This window comes from Myxine glutinosa, chromosome 10, assembly GCF_964187855.1.
Source record: "Myxine glutinosa chromosome 10, kmMyxGlut1.1, whole genome shotgun sequence".
NCBI classification, from domain to species: domain Eukaryota; kingdom Metazoa; phylum Chordata; class Myxini; order Myxiniformes; family Myxinidae; genus Myxine; species Myxine glutinosa.
Genome location: NC_136270.1, coordinates 94,131,538 through 94,152,967, shown reverse-complemented (window position 1 = coordinate 94,152,967; position 21,430 = coordinate 94,131,538). Strand labels below are relative to the sequence as shown.

General features: G+C 39.3%; 2 protein-coding genes across 2 annotated transcripts; both read left to right on the top strand.

The window, feature by feature from the left end:
* The first annotated feature begins 1,993 nt into the window (after positions 1 to 1,993).
* Positions 1,994 to 3,031, top strand: LOC144893961 (olfactory receptor 52E8-like). The gene has a single exon (XM_078785215.1). It carries the CDS (start codon positions 2,045 to 2,047, stop codon positions 3,029 to 3,031), a length of 987 nt encoding a protein of 328 aa, XP_078641341.1. The 5' UTR covers positions 1,994 to 2,044.
* A 13,567-nt stretch (positions 3,032 to 16,598) lies between these two features.
* Positions 16,599 to 18,771, top strand: LOC144893960 (olfactory receptor 1M1-like). Its single transcript, XM_078785214.1, has 4 exons — positions 16,599 to 16,675; positions 16,902 to 17,860; positions 18,261 to 18,305; positions 18,640 to 18,771. Exons 2-4 carry the CDS (start codon positions 16,913 to 16,915, stop codon positions 18,769 to 18,771), a joined length of 1,125 nt encoding a protein of 374 aa, XP_078641340.1. The 5' UTR covers positions 16,599 to 16,675; positions 16,902 to 16,912.
* The last annotated feature ends 2,659 nt before the right edge of the window (positions 18,772 to 21,430 follow it).

Genomic DNA, 21,430 nt, shown 5'->3' with positions numbered 1-21,430 from the left:
GCTCAATGGAATACTGTTCTCCACTATGGGCCGGTGCTCCTGCCTCACACCTAGCTCGGCTTCACGCTGTTGAAACCAAAGCTTTCAGAATTATTGGAATCTCCCGCGATGAAGCTATCTCTGAGGGCCTTTCACTCACTCACCGCAGGCAGGTAGGTGGTCTTTCTGTCTTCTACCGACTCCTCTCCGGCCTTGCACCCCCAGCTCTCTCTGTGCTCTGTCCCCCAAATATTCCTGCAGGTCGCACAAGATCTGCCAGCAACCCTCTGATGGTTAAACTGCCGAAATCTCGGCTCTCCGCTCACCTTCACTCTTTCATTCCTCTTTTCTCCCGCCTCTGGAACAAACTCCCTCACTCCCTTCAATCCCACTCCTCCCTCCAGGTCTTTAAAACAGCTGTTCACCACCATCTCTTATCTTCCCCCATCCAAAACCTTGATCTTTTCTACCCCCGCTAATTCACCCCAGATCCACCTTGTTTGAAATTCCAACTTCTTTCCTGGAAGTCCTGGCAGTGTCCATATGTTTTATACCTCTCCCACTGCCCCCTTCCCACGCCCCCCCCCCCCCCCCCCAAAGCCCTCGCCCTCTCTCAGATCTCTCGATGTCTCCATGTCTCTCGGTCCCTGCTCTCAAATGTTGTGTTTGTGTCCTTCCCCCTCTCTCCCCATCTTGTCTACCGCTCCCTATGTTATATGTTTTATGTGTCGGTTTGTCTTTCTGTGTGATTAATGTTCGCTCTTTCACGAGCCTCGATATTGTATACAAAAAAAAAAAAAAAAAAAAAAAAAAAAAAAAACTGATGGTACCATCATAGCAATGATATATTGGTTGTACAATTGATTACTATTGCTTTTGTGTTGTTATTCTTGTGTGACTTTAATGCAATACTTGTGTGTTGGTAACAATTGGTGTGGTTTCACCATTGATCTTTGACACACAGAATAACACATCTTTCTGCCGTGACTCCTCTCGGGGCTCGGAGGTACACCGTGACCGGGGTTTGGGGAGGAGCACGTAACATCAGGAAGGCAGTTTCCAATCCAGTTAGGTAAACAACAAGCACATCGAGGAGCAAAGTCGAATTATCCAATCCACACCACAAATGTATGGATGAGACTGGGGAATGGAGTCAACACACAAATAAAAACAGAGCGTGAAACAATAACAGAAAAACAGACATAACCAACCGGAGTGGTATTCTTAGCTTTAAAAAGTGTCAACGAAAGAGGGAAGACCCAACAAATGAACAAGCTCTGACCCAGAAACAGAACCCAAGAACATCAAGTGCAACAAACTGTTCGTGAAACAGTCAAAAGATAGTAAATTGTGCTCAAGAACATTCATAGACTTCTGTGTATTTTACCATCTATACATATTTTTGCATTTTCATTTCACATTTCTATTCTTAACAATCTGTTCAAGTCGTTTATCGATGAGATTGCTGTAATACCTATAAAGAGCTGTTTGAAAGAATACATTGAACTTTTTACGTATAATAAAGAATCATAAATATTGGTACAGAAATAAATATGTATTCCAATTTTAACTTCAACCAAAGATTTATGTTTCAGAATTGGCTAACACTTCAAAAAGATGGAAAGTTGATGTCCTTCCCTGCACCTGAGGATATTGTTCATGTCCCTGATGACGACAAATTTGAAGTCCCTGAAGGGAATCAATATGTTTACAATGATGCTCTCTGGTGACATTTATTTCTTGTGGTGATTGTATTTTAAACCCTCTTCCACGATCTATATAAATGATTAAATTGCAAGTAGTTTGATCTTAAAGAACACCGTACAAGGTAAGCAAAATGTCGTATGTTGGAGTCAATATTTACTTTTGAAATTATTATTTTATCGTGATAAAAATTAATTATTGTGATGTTCAGACAAAGTTCATTGAAAAAAGGAAACCAATGATACAGATGCATGGTCCAGAAATATAAATGTTTTTTTTATTTTGGTGAAGTGTAAGGTGGAACATTTTCATGATGTATTAATCGGTGTAATTTGCCCTTTTATCACCAGGTACAGGATTGATGGAGGACATCATGTTTGAAGGAAATCAATCATTGCCACCCAACGTGTTCCTCCTCACCCCCATCTTCCACGAGCCAGCAAGCATCAGACCATGGGCTTTTGGTGTTTTCTTCGTCATCTACCTCGTCACGATCACACTGAACCTGATTCTCATATTGATCATTCTCTGTCGAAAAAAGCTGCACAAACCGGTCTACATATTCCTCGCTCATTTAATGACAATGGATATTGTTGGTTGTACAACAATAACGCCTCGTCTGATGTACAGCATCAGTGAAAATAACATGATTACAAAACCTGCCTGTTTTATTCAACTCTTCTTTGTTTCATTCACTGCCACAATGCAATCTTACATACTCAGCATCATGGCCATAGACCGCTACCTGGCAGTTTGTCATCCTCTTCGCTACAATGTCCTGCTCACCAACAGCAGAGCTCACAAAGTGATGTTGCTCACCGTTTGCTGGTCATCTCTGCTTATTGGTATTTATGTTGTGTTATTGATTGGACGAACATTTTGCAAATATCCAGAGATTCACAAGGTAGGTTGTATTCACATGGCTGTGGCTAAACTTTCATGTGAAGATTTCACCATAAACAGTTTATATGGGATTGCATGTGCTTCTCTCACCACTGTCGCTCTCATCGTCGTGGTCGTTTTCACATACACCCGCATCTTGTATGTATGCCTACATTCTGGACCATCTTCAAAGGGGAACAGGAAAGCCCTGCACACATGTGTCACTCACTGCTTGGTACTTTCACTCTTTATTTTCTCCAATGTTTTTGCTTTGATTTCCTTGCGAATGTCGTCCACAAACTATTTCCCACAATATTTACAACACGTGAGTGATTCCTTGTTCTATCTGGTTCAGCCTCTCGCCAATCCAATTATCTATGGACTGCGAACCGCAGAGATCCGCCACAGCCTCACGCGATTCACAAATGTGCGAATATTTTGGAATAAAAATCATCTCCTGGCATAATTATCCTGATTCATAATCATCTGTTTTGAAGCAACTTAATTGTGTGTCTGATGAATAAAAATCTACATATTCATTTCGTACAAAACAAAAAACACCATTGGCATACAATTTTTCTTTGTTTCTTATTAAAACTTTTGAAACATTTAGTCTGAAAACTTTAGATAGCAAATGAATTTATGTTCTAACTAAAAAAACAAAGGAAGACATTTTAAGTTTAATTTTTTGGTTTGTGGTTGATTCTTTCTGAACAAAATCAGATAAACTTCTCTCGGATGAAAGAAACGCAACTTATAAATACAATCACTTTTGTGTCTCCAGAAAAAAACGAATTCATAATCTTCCTGCTCATTTTGTTCAAAAGGTTTTTGTTATGAAGTGTGAGTTTGTACAAAGTAGCCAAATGATGGTGTTAATAGGCACACAAATTACTTTATCCTCCAAAGCAGATTTGTTATACACATTCATATTTATAACCATCCAGTTAGGTCTCTGCTGCACCATCAATGTGGATACAATCTGTGCATACACCGATAAAATGCTTCTTCTGAAAGATATTTTCTTGGGCTCGAAATCATTTAATATCGCATCTCATTTGAAACAAATTTGTCACTCAAGTGGTATTTTTGGTGCATGCAGTACCAGAAAAATTAAATGTCGAACAAAATAATAAATCACTGCATGAGGGAGAGAGGGTGTGGTTGTGTTTTTATATTTCACAAAGGTTTTTATATTTCACAAAGGGATATCCTATGGTGGATACAAAGGTAATTTTGTGATCTATTTTGGAGGGTTACTTGGAAAGCCAAGATGCCCAAGAGGTATGAACACATGGCTTTAATGTCGGAGGAGAAATTCACCAGCACTGGTCATTGATGGAGGTGGAAGATGTCATCGTGTCTTTCACGAAGAGTTGGTGAGTTATCGATAACACCTGAACAAATTACAAAGTCCTATCACCCTCAGTCAAATGTCAAGTCTGACCATCCCATTTGTGAAAGAATGGACCAAAACAAAACAAAAGCGTTCCCTGGCCAATCCCACATGGTGGGAATAATTGTGGGATTCAAATATATAGCAGTAGAAATACAGATTTGTAACTTATTTAGACTTCAACAAAGGGTCAAAAGAAAATCTATATTGACAACATCATGATTCAAAACAGACGGAGTCGGATTGTTGAAACTTGTTTAAAATGTTGGATTGTTGGAACCTTACCAGGTGCTGATTGTGGAAATGACGACGTTTTACTAGTCTCAAACATTAAAACTCAAATGGATAAAGCATTTATGGATATTGAACAGATTTGATGTTTCAAACGTCCCGGATCAATAAAACATAAAATCGACAAATTTCAAGAGCTTCTGGAAAAAGAGAAGAAGAAACACCGGAAAAAAAGGAGAAACACCAATGTACACAGGTAGAAATGAACAATTATAGAAACAGTTTCAAGGAAATACCGTAATGAAGAACCAACAACTCTGTAAAATTACTTTCTGTAAAATTAATAACTAAAATTAATGAAGAACCAGCCTGGTGTTGGCTTCAAGGTTAAGGTTGATGTCTTTGGATCTTTGGGTCTTGAATTTGAGCCCCTGTCGTCCCGTTGAAATAAAACAAAGCGGGTTGAATCAGCCCGTGATCTTTCCGAGGTCGTCAAAATGAGTCACAACTTTATGGTAACAGGGGCACTGCATCGGAGGCACAACAGTGCGACCAAAAACAAGAAAAAATGATGCAACCAGCAGCTACAGGCTACATACGAAAAAACAACAATGAAGAACCAATATCTGTAAAATTAATGAAAAACAAATAACTGTGAAATTGTTTCTACTTCAGTGTTGGAGTTTGAAGAAAGCAGAGATAAAGTGTTGCACTCCTGAGTTCATTCATGTTACAGGTGTAAATCGTCCATTTTTATGAGCTCAGATGCTTTCATGTGGAAGTTTCCTCCCCTCGGTCGTTTTTCCTTCAAATGTCCCTCTGTTGTGTTCCTTTAACTCGCTGTTGGTGTGTTTCCCTCGTTTCAACTGTGTTCAGGTATATATGACTTTACCTTAAATTACAGCAATCTTCGTGATGCTTTGCCAAAGTCTAAATAACCCAACCGTTTCTGGGAGACCGAATTTGTTTTCAATACCGAGAAGTGAATGTGGAAAGGGAAAGCACCAGAGTGGATAATGAACCAAATGATTTGACATGAGAAACAAGGGAACAGCGAAACAGTCAATGAGACTTAAACACCAAAACAAACAGGCAAATCTAATCATGTGAATGAACAAAATTAAATTAAATCTGAGCAAACACCAGGACATTGCATCCATTTCCACCCATCTCACATTGTGAAAGTGAATTATCAGACAACTCTTCGCTTTTAAATCAGTAAATGCTGTTAGTGTTGATATACCCACGAGGATGCAAAGCTGTATTTGCTGTTTGAGAACTTGTGACATTCAGATCGCTTAAATGCTCTTTTATAATATTGAAGTGCGTTACATATTTGACAAATTTGTACAAGCGACATCATTGAGAAATTGTAATATTATGGGAGAAATTTGTTAATTATATAAAGTGTCCAATCCTGTAGAAAGGAGTTTTCACAAGACAGCATTGAATTGGAATCTTAAACATAACTGATTCAAATGACGTCACGAGACCAATATTTATTCTCTCCATGAGTATCAAACCTCCTCAGTGAGGTTGGGTCGAGTTGGAAATGTTTATTCAAGATGGAAAAGTAAGACTGACAAAGCTGGGTTCTTGAAAGAGTGGAAACGATTCATTTACGTCACTATTATTACCTCTGCTACCGAAGGTGGATGGAGGTTGTGTTTTCACCCCTGTCTGTTTGTGTTTCGTTCTGTGAACAGGATATCTCGTAAAGTTTTGGACAGATTCGGACGAAATGTGCTGGAGATGTTGGGTGTGTGACAAGTACGAAATGATTAGATTTTGGGGAATATCTGGATCCGAGAATTGTTTAAGTGATTCTTCACCATCGAGTGATCGGGCAAAAACTATATATAGCATGATATTTCAAAAGGTTCTGGATGAATTGTGACAAAACTCGGTGGATGAGTTGGGTAAGTGATGAGAACAAGCCGATAGACTTTGGTTCAGGTCTGAATCCAGATCTGGTCTCGCAGTGGGATATACAGTACATGGCAAACTGTTCAGCCGGGCGGAGGTTTGCACTCCACCGAGTGTCGTTCTCGTTATTATCAAGTGAAACAAAATGATATTTGAAACAAGAACGAATATATAAATTAATTGATGTAAATTATAACTTTGAAAAGTTGATTTTGAGTTATTTTATTGAGAAATATGTTATTTGTATTGAAAAGCATTGCTCAGAATATTTACCAATATCTTCATTAACTGATTTTTGGTTTATATTTTGTTGAAGAAGTTCTTCATGAATGAATGAAAAACCTACTGAAGTTCTAAAAAGCATTAATTTCTTCTTATATATAATAATAAATGGCACTGTGGAGTCAGTCAGTGTGTGTGTGAGTGTGTGTGTGTGTGTGTGTGTGTGTGTGTGTGTGTGTGTCTCCTCCATAACTCCACTCCAAAATATTTCCTGATGTGAAATTACATCTGCCAATATTTTACCCAATCAATTGAATCAACATTATCTTTCTGAATCTGATCACCTCCCCACCTTCCTTCAACCACCAATCTGCAAATTTAGAAAGTCAGCTCTTATCTCCTCCATCCAAATCATTGATGGACAGCCGTGGCCAAAAATGTAGGCATCCTTGCACTTTTTTCAAAGAACTCACAACTCACAACTCACAATACAAATGGGTCATAGATCATGTGCATGCAATTTCAGATTTTTAGGATAAGGAATTTAATTAAAACATCTTTGCCTGGTATGCCACTTCACCTAGTATATGCAGCGAACACATGAACAACAAATACAGAGACGAATGACAAGCTGAATGCAGTTGAGATGTGGGCATATCGGAGAATGTTCTGCATATTCTACACAGATGGGAAAATTAATGAAGAAGTGCTGGAAATGGCTGGAGAAAAGAGAAAATTCGTGCATGACATGAAAGAGAGAAAGACACAATACTTCGGTGACATCATTAGAGCAGATGGTAGAGCCAGAGATTGGAGTGGAATATCGATGGGAAATATAGGAGAGAGAGGCAGAGGAGAAAATGGATATAACGGACTACAGGAGATGCAGTTGATCCTTGTGGAATGTGTAAAGGCAGCACAGGATAGACAGATGTGGAGATCAATGGCAGTCAACCTGTTGAGAAGATGACACCAACAAACGAACGAACCACTCAGTCATGAGAGCAAGAGGATGGGAGCGAGATGGTCTTGGAGCCAACTGGGATGTGGGGCACCTCTATTCGCAAGCAATATAATTCAAAGATGAATGATTCATTTAGCATTTGGGTGAATATGATTTCCCAACAGTCCAGCCCGAGTAAACATAAAACATTTGAAAAATGCTGCAGCCAAATGTTTTGACAACATTATTTTGCAGGGTTTTGAAAATATGGCGAAAACATGATCAGAAAACATTGCATTGATATTCAGGAAGGGCATCCGGCCATAAAACATTGCCTCAAACAGGGAACCATGATTGTCATGGGGCCCGCAAGGCTAACCCCTGCTCAAGCGGGGAAACTGGCCTTAAAACGATCATTCATATTCATTTCATTCATTGCATGCTTAAAACATTTAAAAGTTTATGATGTTAATTTGTAACATCATAACGTTTAAAAATGTTACAAAAATAGTGTTTTGCGCAAAATTTTAATATTTTTAAAACCATTCAAAATAATGTTTTCTTAAAGTTTGGCACAATGTATTTGCAGTATGATGTTTTAACAACATTGTGTTACCCAGGATGTCCTGTATTGATTTGGTCGACAAAGGGAATGGGATAGTGAGGATCACAGTATGGGAACAAAAGATCACAGTTGGGTACGGTGGACAAAAATGAGTTTAGGATGGACCATTGTCCTGAAGGAATGCAAAGAAAAGCACAAAAGCACAAACTCATAATGGCAAGCACAACCCAGTGATGTTGTCCGCAGTCAACTTGATGATTACATCATCTTTCCTCAGTTTATTTGGTTTACTTGTCTCAGAATACTTCCACACAAGAACAATCCATCATTTTGCTGTCTTGCTGTGGCCCAGGAGTAATGAAAGGTAGGAAACAGGCAATCATCTCATACATCTCATGACCTGACTCCCTAATCCTTCTCCCATTTCCCCACTAATTCACAGGCAATGCATATGTGCCTCGTACCCAAGACTTTTATGAACTGGATAGCCATGCTTGAAATTCAACCAAAGTTGGCAGGAATTTGTTCAGGGTGCAAGCGATAACTCGTCTAATCTTTGTGAAGACCCAATGGGATATTTAACATCCACCAGCTAATGCTAGCATACAGGATTCCAACTTAACGTCCATCCAAGTGATTGCACGTATTTTGTGATTTGCGTGTCGTGTATTTTGCAGTGAAGTCGTCTGTCTGCAAAGTACCTATCTTAAGCCAGGACTAGAATTCAAAGTATGCGACCCCTGCATCATTCTGTAAGACTCACACATTTTAAATGATAAATTGAATTTAAAGAGGAAAACAAAAAAATTAACAAAGAAAGAGGGTAACAAGTTACGCAATATTAAAATCTTTGCTGGAATACAAAACTGTTGTGTGATTTCATGTCTTAATGCTTGTACTGTTTATTACAAATGCCTTGTTACAAACGAAAGTTTTATGCACATATTGTAACTCTATCAATATCATTCCTTCAGGAAAGGAGAACACAAGCCCAGGAGGAGCAGAACAGGTCTGATCTTGTTGGAAGCAGCAGAGGCAAATCATTGAAGCCAACTTTGCCTCAATTAAGCAAAGGTTATTTTCACTAATGAGGAAATGGACTTGCTGGGCATGGATTGTGAACCCCCAGAGAAATGATCGAATATTACACGAACTGCAAAGGCTTATTCAACATGCAAGAGCATCTAAACATTTACAAACTGACACATTGTTTCGGAAAATTTTCGTTGGAAAAACTTTGTATTAAGTTTTGCAATGAAATCAACTTGAAATAAATTTTTTTCCCAATAAACAGACATAAATAAATAAAATATTTTTACCTCCACCACTGAAGGTGGATGGAGGTAATGTTTTCAACCCTGACTATCTGTTTGTTTGTTCAATACTTGCGAAAAAGGAAAAATTTTCAAGAATATTGGTTGGTCCTGTGCGTCGTGACCAGGCAATTTTTTTTTTTTTTTTAACATTTCAAGATGAGGTTGGTCCTCATCCCAACTCTCTCTTCCTCATATGTGGTGATTTCAATTGTCACCATGCCAGTTGGCTGGGTGTGGGTACCTCTCTCACCAGCCATGGCTCCTCAGCAAAGGACTTCTGCGACTCACTGGGACTGACACAATCTGTCAATTTCCCGACCCGGATCTCAGTCAAAGGAGCATCTTCTCTTCTGGACTTGGTTATGACTAACTTCCCTGAAAATGTCTACTGCTCTTCTTCTGCTCCAATCGGCTCATCTGATCATGTGCTTGTTAAAGTGGACATCTCTCTGACCATTCTCAGGGAGCCTGCTCAGCGTCGACGAGTCTGGCATTTCACTCAGGCCAACTGGCACGGTCTTCAAGCAGCCATCAATCATCTGGACTGGTCTCCCATCTCTACCACCTCTGACATCAACTCATCCTGGGAATTCTTCCAAAGTAAATTGCTCTCTCTCATGCACAGATTTATCCCATCTCGTCTTCAGTTGTCATACCCTTCCTCCCATCCATGGTACACGGAATCTTGTGGTGAGGCTGTTGCCCAGAAACAACTTGCTTTCGTCTCCTGGAAAGCAAATCCAACGGAAGGAAATCTCATTTCCTTTCACAAAGCCCGAAACAAGTGTGTGACCACCCTCAGGAGAGCCGGGAAACAATATATATCCATTCTCAAGACCGAACTCTCTTATCTGCCTCCCTCTTCCAAATCCTGGTGGCATCTGGTCAAATCAGTTTCTGGTGTTTGTTCCCCCTCCATCCCCTCCCTTACCTCAAATGGCGACACAGCTGACTCCGCTTGTAAAAAACTGTATGCCTCAACTCTGTGTTTGCCTCCAAATATTGTGTCCCAAACCCATCCCTCTCTGTACCCACCGTACTCAGTCGTACCTAGATGCTCCTGGACTCCGTGTCCTTTCCTCCTGACAAGGCGGAAAAGTTTCTGTCAACACTCGACTCTGATTCTGCAACTGGACCTGAGGGCATCAGCCCACAGGTCCTAAAATCCTGTTCTTCTGCTCTTTCACTCCCTCTCTCTGTTCTCTTCACCCTCTCTTTTGTTCAAGGTCAACTGCCATCTGCTTGAAAATCAGCCAACATCACCGCTTTGCACAAAAAAGGTGCAAAAACAGATCCTAGCAACTACAGACCAATCAGCCTTCTCCCAATTATCAGCAAAGTCATGGAATCCATCATTGCTTCAGATATGAAATCTTTCCTCTTCTCCAATGGCTTGATCTCTGATCATCAATTTGGTTTCAGACCAGGTCACTCTACTCTGGACATGCTGCTTCTGCTGTCTCAACAATGGATGGAGGTCCTCAATGCCAAACAGGAAATTAGAGCTGTCTCCCTCGACATATCACGTGCCTTCGATACGGTCTGGCACCCCGCTCTGCTCACCAAACGCTCCTCCTTTGGTATCCATGGAAATCTCCACGCATGGCTGGCGGACTTCCTCTCTTGTCGTAGTCAACGTGTGGCCCTGAATGGGTTTCTCTCATCTCCTCTTCCTGTTCAGGCTGGAGTTCCCCAAGGCAGTGTTCTGGGCCCTTTGCTTTTTTCTGGTCTTCATCAATGATCTCTCTGACTCTCTTGAAAATCCTCTCTATCTCTTTGCTGATTACTCCACTCTCTGCCGCTCCATTCCTCATCCCTCAGATCGGCAGTCTGCAGCCTCCTCACTCTCTGCAGACCTGGACAAAATCACAGACTGGGCAAACGAGTTGAACATGTCTTTCAATCCTGACAAATCTCACACTCTTACGATGTCTCTCCGAAAAGACCGACTGGACAACCCTCCCATCTACTTTCTGAATAATCCTCTCCAAGAAGTTCTGTCACTCAAGCTTTTGGGTCTCACTATCTGCCATGATCTTTCCTGGGAAAACCACATTTCCAAGCTGGCCTCCAAAGCCAGTCGCCGACTGGGCATCCTCCGTCGTGCGAAGTCCTTCCTTGGCACACCTGAGCTCCTCACCACATACAAGGCTTTCATCCGCAGCTCAATGGAGTACTGCTCTCCCCTCTGGGCTGGTGCTCCTGCCTCACACCTCGCTCGTCTTCACGCTATTGAAACCAAAGCATTCAGAATCATTGGAATCTCCCGCGATGACGCTATCTCCGAGGGCCTTTCACTTACTCACCGCAGGCAGGTTGGTGGTCTTTCCGTCTTCTACCGACTCCTCTCCGGACTTGCTCCTCCAGCTCTCTCTGGGCTCTGTCCCCCAAATATTCCTACAGGTCGCACAAGATCTGCCTGCAACCCTCTTATGGTTAAACTGCCAAAATCAAGACTCTCTGCTCACCTTCACTCCTTCATTCCTCTTTTCTCCCACCTCTGGAACAAACCCCCTCACTGTCTTCAATCCCACTACTCCCTCCAGGTCTTTAAAACGGCTGTTCACCACCATCTCTTATCTTCCCCAATCCAAAACCTTGATCTTTTCTACCACCGCTAATTTCACCCCAAATCCACTTTTTGAGGTGCCGACTTCTTTCTTGGAAGTCCTTGGTGTCCTTGCGTTTTATACTTCTCCCTCCCCCCCCCCCCCCTTCCCACGCCTACGCCCCCCAAGCCCTCTCCCTTCCACACATATCCCTGCTCTCAAATGTTGTGTTTGTGTGCTTCCCCTTCTCTCCCCATCTTGTCTTCCGCTCCCTCTTTTTGTACACCGCACCTTTCCTATGCCATCTCCAGGCATTGCAAATCGTCATTGCTGGGCACCAAAGGGGGCTCGGCAGTGACGCACGCTGAAAGGGAGTACTCAGTTTTCACTCTGGTTGTTTGTTTGTTGTACACTGCTCCTTTCCTATGCCATCTCCAGGCATTGCAAATCGTCATTGCTGGGCACCGAAGGGGGCTCGGCAGTGACGCACGCTGAAAGAGAGTACTCAGTTTTCACTCTGGTTGTTTTTTTTCTTGGTTGTTTTCTTGCTTTCTTGTTTGTTTGTCCAGATGATATCTCAGCCATCCTTTGAGCTAGGAAGCTGAAATTTCGGCACAGTAGTGAGCAAGTCCTTTCTCAAAAACGGTATTTTTTGTTTTTTGAATAATCAATAAATAGAGGAGTTATTTAATTATTAGCGATTAATTAAGTACTTATTTAATTAATCAAATTTCCTTTCTCTTCTGACCATTAACTCAGGCACCTTTTGAGTTAGGAAGCTGTTATTTGGACATGCCAATGACCAGGTGATTTGGCTGCAAAGGCTATTTTTGATTTATTAATTAATCAATTAATCGATTATTTAATTATTCGATTAATGCCAAAAAAAAAATTCTTTTTTAAAGTTGCAGATTCTGATGAAATAGTGGTAGTTTATGTGTTCTCTGACCAAATTGATTAATAATTTAATTTTTTTATGATTATTATTTATTTATTTTCATTATTAATCATTTAGTTATTTTCTTTCTCATTTGGCCAATATCTCAGGCACCTTTTGAGCTCGGGAGCTAATATTTGGACATGAGTGACCACGTGATGTGGCTATCAAGGATATTTTTGATTTATTGATCAATCAATTAATCGATTAATTATTTAATTATTAGATTAGTAACTAAAAAAAAAAAAAAAATTCCGTTACAGATTCTGATGAAATGGTAGTGGTTTCTGCGTTTTGTGACCGAATTGATTAATAATTTAATTTTTTAATGATTATTATTTATTTATTTTCATTATTAATCATTTATTTATTTTCTTTCTCATTTGGCCAATATCTCAGGCACCTTTTGAGCTGGGAAGCTAATATTTGGACATGACAGTGACCAAGTGATGTGGCTATCAAGGATATTTTTGATTTATTGATTAATCATTTCATCTATTAATTATTTATTGATTAATCGATTAATTATTTATTGAGTAATCAATTAATTATTTAATTTTTTATAAATGACTTATTTAATTAAATTTCTAAAAGATACATCTTCGGATGAATCACTAGTGGTTTATTTATGCTATTAGCCAATTGATTATGAAAATATTTTGTGATAATCTTTTATTGATTTTAATTATACAATTAATCAATCAATTAGTGTACACCTCTCCCTCCCAATGCAGCCTCAATGAGCTGCACTGCGGTATTGCCGGGCGCCAGAGGCGCCCCAGCAATACCGCGCTGTAGGATATTTAATTATTTGGCATGGGGGCGGTGTACTTTGAATGTATCTGTACTTGTTGTACACCGCTCCTTTCCTATGCCATCTCCAGGCATTGCAAATCGTCATTGCTGGGCACCGAAGGGGGCTCGGCAGTGATGCACGCTGAAAGAGAGTACTCAGTTTTCACTCTGGTTGTTTGTTTGTTTGTTTGTTTTCGTTCTTTCTTTCTTTCTTTCTTGTTTGTTTGGTTGTCCGGGCGATATCTCAGCCATCCTTTGAGCTAGGAAGCTGAAATTTCGGCACAATAGTGAGCAAGTCCTTTTTCAACAACGGTATTTTTTGTTTTTTGATTAATCAATAAATTGAGGAGTTATTTAATTATTAGCGATTAATTAAGTACTTATTTAATTAATCAAATTTCCTTTCTCTTCTGACCATTAACTCAGGCACTTTTTGAGTTAGGAAGCTGATATTTGGACATGCCAATGACCAGGTGATTTGGCTGCAATGGATATTTTTGATTTATTAATAAATCAATTAATCGATTAATTATTTAATTATTCGATTAATGACAAAAACCATTTTCTTTTTTAAGTTACAGATTCTGATGAAATAGTGGTAGTTTATGTGTTCTCTGACCAAATAGATTAATAATTTAATTTTTTTATGATTATTATTTATTTATTTTCATTATTAATCATTTATTTATTTTCTTTCTCATTTGGCCAATATCTCAGGCACCTTTTGAGCTGGGAAGCTAATATTTGGACATGAGTGACCAAGTGATGTGGCTATCAAGGATATTTTTGATTTATTGATTAATCATTTCATCTATTAATTATTTATTGATTAATCGATTAATTATTTATTGAGTAATCAATTAATTATTTAATTTTTTATAAATGACTTATTTAATTAAATTTCTAAAAGATACATCTTCGGATGAAGCACTAGTGGTTTAGTTATGCAATTAGCCAATTGATTATGAAAATATTTTGTGATAATCTTTTATTGATTTTAATTATACAATTAATCAATCAATTAGTGTACACCTCTCCCTCCCAATGCAGCCTCAATGAGCTGCACTGCGGTATTGCCGGGCGCCAGAGGCGCCCCGGCAATGCCACGCTGCAGCATATTTAATTATTTGGCATGGGGCGGTGTACTTTGAATGTATTTGTACTTGTTTGTTTGTTTGTTTGTTTTCTTGCTTTCTTGTTTGTTTGTTTGTCCGGGCGATATCTCAGCCATCCTTTGAGCTAGGAAGGTGAAATTTTGGCACAATAGTGACCATGTCCTTTGTCAAAAACGGTATTTTTTGTTTTTTGATTAATCAATAAATTGAGGAGTTATTTAATTATTAGCGATTAATTAAGTACTTATTTAATTAATCAAATTTCCTTTCTCTTCTGGCCATTATCTCAGGCACCTTTTGAGTTAGGAAGCTGATATTTGGACATGCTAATGACCAGGTGATTTGGCTGCAAAGGTTATTTTTGATTTATTAATTAATAAAGTAATCAATTAATCGATTAATTATTTAATTATTCGATTAATGACTAATTTTTTATTTTTGTTAAGTTACAGATTCTGATGAAATGGTGGTGGTTTATGTGTTCTCTGACCGAATTGATTAATAATTTAATTTTCTTATGATTATTATTTATTTATTTTCATTATTAATCATTTATTTATCTTCTTTCTCATTTGGCCAATATCTCAGGCACCTTTTGATCTGGGAAGCTAATATTTGGACATGACAGTGACCAAGTGATGTGGCTATGTAGGATATTTTTGATTTATTGATTAATCATTTAATCGTTTCATTATTTATTGATTAATTGATTAATTATTGATTAATCAATTAATTATTTAATTTTTTATTTTTGACTTATTTAATTAAATTCCTAAAAGATACATCTTCGGATGAATCACTTGTGGTTTAGTTATGCTTTTAGCCAATTGATTAAGAAAATATTTTGTGATAATCTTTTATTGATTTTAATTATACAATTAATCAATCAATTAGTGTACACCTCTCCCTCCCAATGCAGCCTCTATGAGCTGCAATGCGGTATTTCCGGGCGCCGGAGGCTCCCCGGCAATGCCGCGCTGTCGGATATTTAATTATTTGGCATGGGGGCGGTGTACTTTGAATGTATCTGTTCTTGTTAAATAATTAATCGATTAATTGATTAATTGATTAATTAATAAATCAAAAATAGCCTTTGCAGCCAAATCACCTGGTCATTGGCATGTCCAAATATCAGCTTCCTAACTCAAAAGGTGCCTGAGTTAATGGTCAGAAGAGAAAGGAAATTTAATTAATTAAATAAGTACTTAATTAATCGCTAATAATTAAATAACTCCTCAATTAATTGATTAATCAAAAAAAAAATAGCGTTTTTGAAAAAGGACTTGCTCACTACTGTGCCGAAATTTCAGCTTCCTAGCTCAAAGAATGGCTGAGATATCGTCCGGACAACCAAGAAAGAAAAAAAAAAAAGAAAAAAAAAGAAGAAAACAATACAATACACACCACAAATGTATGGATGAGACTGGGGAATTGATTCAACACACAAATAAAAACAGAGCGTGAAACAACAACAGAAAAACAGACAGAACCAACCAGTGTGGAATTCTTAGCTTTAAAAAGTTTCAACGAAGGAGGGAAGACCCAACAAATCAACAAGCTCTGACCCAGAAACAGAACCCAAGAACATCAAGTGCAACAAACTGTCAGTGAAACAGTCAAAAGATAGTAAATTGTGCTCAAGAACATTCATAAGGCTTCTGTGTATTTTACCATCAATACATATTTTTGCATTTTCAATTCACATTTGTATTCTCAACAATCTGTTCAAGTCATTTATCGATGAGATTGCTGGAATACCTAAAAAGAGCTGTTGAAAGAATACCTTGAACTTTTTACATATATTATAAAGAATCATAAATATTGGTACAGAAATAAATATGTCTTCCAATTTTAACTTCAACCAAAGATTTATCTTTCAGAATTGGCTAAGACAATCAAAAAGATGGAAAGTTGACGTCATTCAGTGCACCTGAGGATATTGTTCATGTCCCTGATGATGAAAAATTTGAAAGTCCGTGAAGAGAATAAATATGTTTACAATGATGCTCTCTGGTGACATTTACTTCTTGTGGTGATTGTATTTTAAACCCTCTTCCACGATCTATATAAATGATTAAATTGTAAGCAGTGTGATCTTAAAGTACACCGCACAAGGTAAGCAAAATGTCGTATGTTGGAGTCAATATTTACTTTTGTAATTATTATTTTATAGTGATAAAAATTAATTATTGTGATGTTCAGACAAAGTTCATTGAAAAAGGGAAACCAATGATACAGATGCATGGTCCAGAAATATAAATGTTTTTTTTATGTTGGTGAAGTGTAAGGTGGAACATTTGCATGATATATTAATTGGTGTAATTGGCCCTTTTATCTCCAGGTACAGGATTGATGGAGGACATCATGTTTGAAGGAAATCAATCATTGCCACCCAACGTGTTCCTCCTCGCCCCTATCTTCCAGGAGCCGGCAAGCATCAGACCATGGGCTTTTGGTGTTTTATTCGTCATCTACCTCGTCACGATCACACTGAACCTGATTCTCATATTGATCATTCTCTGTGAAAAAAAGCTACACAAACCGGTCTACATATTCCTCGCTCATTTATTGATCATGGATATTGTTGGTTGTACAACAATAACGCCTCGTCTGATGTACAGCATAAATGAAAGTAACATCATTACAAAACCTGCCTGTTTTGTTCAAGTCTTGTTTATTTCATTCACTGGAGCGATGCAATCTTACATACTCAGCATCATGGCCACAGACCGCTTCCTGGCAGTTTGTCATCCTCTTCGCTACAATGTCCTGCTCACCAACAGCAGAGCTCACAAAGTGATCTTGCTCACTGTTTGCTGGTCATCTCTGCTTGCTGGTATTTTTCTTGTATTATTGATTGGACGAACATTTTGCAAATATCCAGAGATTCACAAGGTAAGTTGTATTAACATGGCTGTGGCTAGACTTTCATGTGAAGATTTCACCATAAACAGTTTATATGGGATTGCATGTACTTCTCTCACTACTGTCACTCTCATCGTCGTGGTCGTTGTCACGTACACCCGCATCTTGTATGTATGCCTACATTCTGGACCATCTTCAAAGGGGAACAGGAAAGCCCTGCACACATGTGTCACTCACTGCTTGGTACTTTCACTCTTTTTTTTCTCCATTATTTTCCTTTTGATTTCCTTGCGTATGTCGTCTTCGAGCTTCTTCCCACAATATTTACAACACGTGAGTGATTCCTTGTTCTATCTGGTTCAGCCTCTCGCCAATCCAATTATCTATGGAGTGCGAACCGCAGAGATCCGCCGCAGCCTCAAGCGATTCACAAATGTGCGAATCTTTAGGAATTAAAATCATCTCCTTGCATAATTATCCTGATTCACAATCATCTGTTTTGAAGCAACTTAATTGTGTGTCTGATGAAAAAAAATCTACATATTCATTTCGTACAAAACAAAAAACACCATTAGAATACAATTTTTCTTTATTTCTTATTAAAACTTTTGAAAGATTTCGTCTAAAAACTTTAGATAGCAAATGAATTTATGTTCTAACTTAAAAAACATAGTAAGACATTTTAAGTTTAATTTTTTGGTTTGTGGTTGATTCTTTACGAACAAAATCAGATAAACTTCTCTCGGATGAAAGAAACGCAACTTATAAATACAATCACTTTTGTGTCTCCAGAAAAAAACGAATTCATTCTCTTCCTGCTCATTTTGTTCAAAAGGTTTTTGTTATGAAGTGTGAGTTTGTACAAAGTAGCCAAATGATGGTATGAATAGCCACACAAATTACTTTATCCTCCAAAGCAGATTTGTTATACACATTCGTATTTATAACCATCCAGTTAGGTCTGTGCTGCACCATCAATGTGGATACAATCAGTGCATACACCGATAAAATGCTTCTTCTGAAAGATATTTTCTTGGGCTCGAAATCATTTAATATCGCATCTCATTTGAAACAAATTTGTCACTCAAGTGGTATTTTTGGTGCATGCAGTACCAGAAAAATTAAATGTCGAACAAAATAATAAATCACTGCATGAGGGAGAGAGGGTGTGGTTGTGTTTTTATATTTCACAAAGGTTTTTATATTTCAAAAAGGGATATCCTATGGTGGATACAAAGGTATTTTGTGATCTATTTGGGAGGGTTACTTGGAAAGCCAAGATGCCCAAGAGGTATGAACACATGGCTTTAATGTCGGAGGAGAAATTCACCAGCACTGGTCATTGATGGAGGTGGAAGATGTCATCGTGTCTTTCACGAAGAGCAGGTGAGTTATCGATAACACCTGAACAAATTACAAAGTCCTATCACCCTCAGTCAAATGTCAAGTCTGACCATCCCATTTGTGAAAGAATGGACCAAAACAAAACAAAAGCGTTCCCTGGCCAATCCCAAATGGTGGGAATAATTGTGGCATTCAAATATATAGCAGTAGAAATACAGATTTGTAACTTATTTAGACTTCAACAAAGGGTCAAAAGAAAATCTATATTGACAATATCATGATTCAAAACAGACGGAGTCGGATTGTTGAAACTTGTTTAAAATGTTGGATTGTTGGAACCTTACCAGGTGCTGATTGTGGAAATGACGACGTTTTACTAGTCTCAAACATTAAAACTCAAATGGATAAAGCATTTATGGATATTGAACAGATTTGATGTTTCAAACGTCCCAGATCAACAAAACATAAAATCGTCAAATTTCAAGAGCTTCTGGAAAAAGAGAAGAAGAAACACCGGAAAAAAAGGAGAAACACCAATGTACACAGGTAGAAATGAACAATTATAGAAACAGTTTCAAGGAAATACCGTAATGAAGAACCAACAACTCTGTAAAATTACTTTCTGTAAAATTAATAACTAAAATTAATGAAGAACCAGCCTGGTGTTGGCTTCAAGGTTAAGGTTGATGTCTTTGGATCTTTGGGTCTTGAATTTGAGCCCCTGTCGTCCCGTTGAAATAAAACAAAGCGGGTTGAATCAGCCCGTGATCTTTCCGAGGTCGTCAAAATGAGTCACAACTTTATGGTAACAGGGGCACTGCATCGGAGGCACAACGGTGCGACCAAAAACAAGAAAAAATGATGCAACCAGCAGCTACAGGCTACATACGAAAAAACAACAATGAAGAACCAATATCTGTAAAATTAATGAAAAACAAATAACTCTGTGAAATTGTTTCCACTTCAGTGTTGGAGTTTGAAGAAAGCAGAGATAAAGTGTTGCACTCCTGAGTTCATTCATGTTACAGGTGTAAATCGTCCATTTTTATGAGCTCAGATGCTTTCATGTAGAAGTTTCTTCCCCTCGGTCGTTTTTCCTTCAAATGTCCCTCTGTTGTGTTCCTTTAACTTTCTGTTGGTGTGTTTCCCTCGTTTCAACTGTGTTCAGGTATATATATATATATATATATGAACTTCCGTTTTCCGGTCCGGTCGTGAGAGGACGCTGGCGTCGTTTGCTCGCCGCTTCTCTGACTGGACCATTGTCCGTGTCTTGCTTTCCTGGTGGTCGTGGCGGATTTATGGCCATTGAGTCTTCCTCTGCGCGGTCCCGGCTCTGCTCTGCTGCTCCGGGCTTCACCTGCTCGGCTCCATCGCTGTTTCCTCGGGCCCACTCCCGTTGGTTGTGTCGATTGTTTCGCCTCCTCACCCTTGGCCGCGTGCTCGCTTTGCCTTCGCTCCTGCTGGCATGGCTCTGCGGTACTCTGCCGCAAGGCTTCTCCTGCTTAAAACCCGCTCCACCCCATCATGCATCTCTGCAATCAGATCGAATGGACTCCTGCGTCGACCCAGGTACATTCACCGTGGCTCCGGTCGTAAGTTTGTTTATTTACAATCAGGTCACTCCATCCCCATCCTCTGGTCGGCTCAGCGCACTCCCACTCATCGTCCCAACACACCTGGTCACAACAACGCACAAAATCGCACCTCCTGTCTGCGAACCCTGGCCAAATCACCTGGATTCATACCCGCCGTACAAAACAACATCAAGCTCACCCTGTTCAATACCCGGTCCCTCAACAACAAATGCCTCATCCTGAACGACTACATCCTGGAAAATAAACTGGACTTTCTCTGTCTCACTGAGACCTGGCAACAACCACTGGACTACTACACGCTCAACCTCACCACACCCAATGGATATTCTTACATCAATAAACCACGCTCGGAGGGCCGAGGTGGTGGAATTGCCGTTATTCACCGACAAGACATCAAGACCAACCTCATCTCCATCTCATCTGCTCCATCATTTGAACACCTGGCTTTTAAACTCTCTGGTCACACACAGTCAGTCATGGCTGTTGTCTACCGCCCTCCCAAACCACACCCATCATTCCTGTCTGACTTCTCCTACTTTCTGACCCAGCTATGTTCCCTCTCCCCCTCAATCCTCCTCCTTGGTGATTTCAATATCCACATGGACTCCACTGACTCCACGCTAACCACTGACTTCACTGATTTACTCACCTGCTTTAACCTCACTCAACATGTCAACTTTCCTACCCATAACCGTGGTCACATTTTGGACCTTGTCTGCTCTACTGGACTAATTTTGCACCATCTCTCTGGCTCCGACCTCACTCTCTCTGACCACCTAGCCATCACTCTGACCATCAACATCCCCACCCCAGCACCAAGGCATTATCGCACTATCAACTTCCGTAAGCTAAACGCTTTTTCACCTGCCTCATTCTCATCGACCCTCTCTGAAAAAATGTCCACTTCTCCCTTCGTTGACCTCCACACCCCTTCTGACCTCACTGACTACTACAACCACACTCTCTCTTCCTGCCTTGACCAAATTGCGCCTATAAAAACCAAAACAGTTTCTTTCACCCATTCTGCTCCCTGGTTTACCCCTGAGCTCCGCCTAATGAAAAC

Excerpts from the sequence above, each read along its gene's own strand:
- LOC144893961 (XM_078785215.1), top strand. The coding sequence starts at position 2,045 with ATGGAGGACATCATGTTTGAAGGAAATCAATCATTGCCACCCAACGTG.
- LOC144893960 (XM_078785214.1), top strand. The coding sequence starts at position 16,913 with ATGGAGGACATCATGTTTGAAGGAAATCAATCATTGCCACCCAACGTG. Across the intron at positions 17,861-18,260 it reads GCCTCAAGCGATTCACAAAT|GTTTTTGTTATGAAGTGTGA; the intron begins GTGCGAATCTTT and ends TTTGTTCAAAAG. Across the intron at positions 18,306-18,639 it reads TACAAAGTAGCCAAATGATG|GGATATCCTATGGTGGATAC; the intron begins GTATGAATAGCC and ends TATTTCAAAAAG.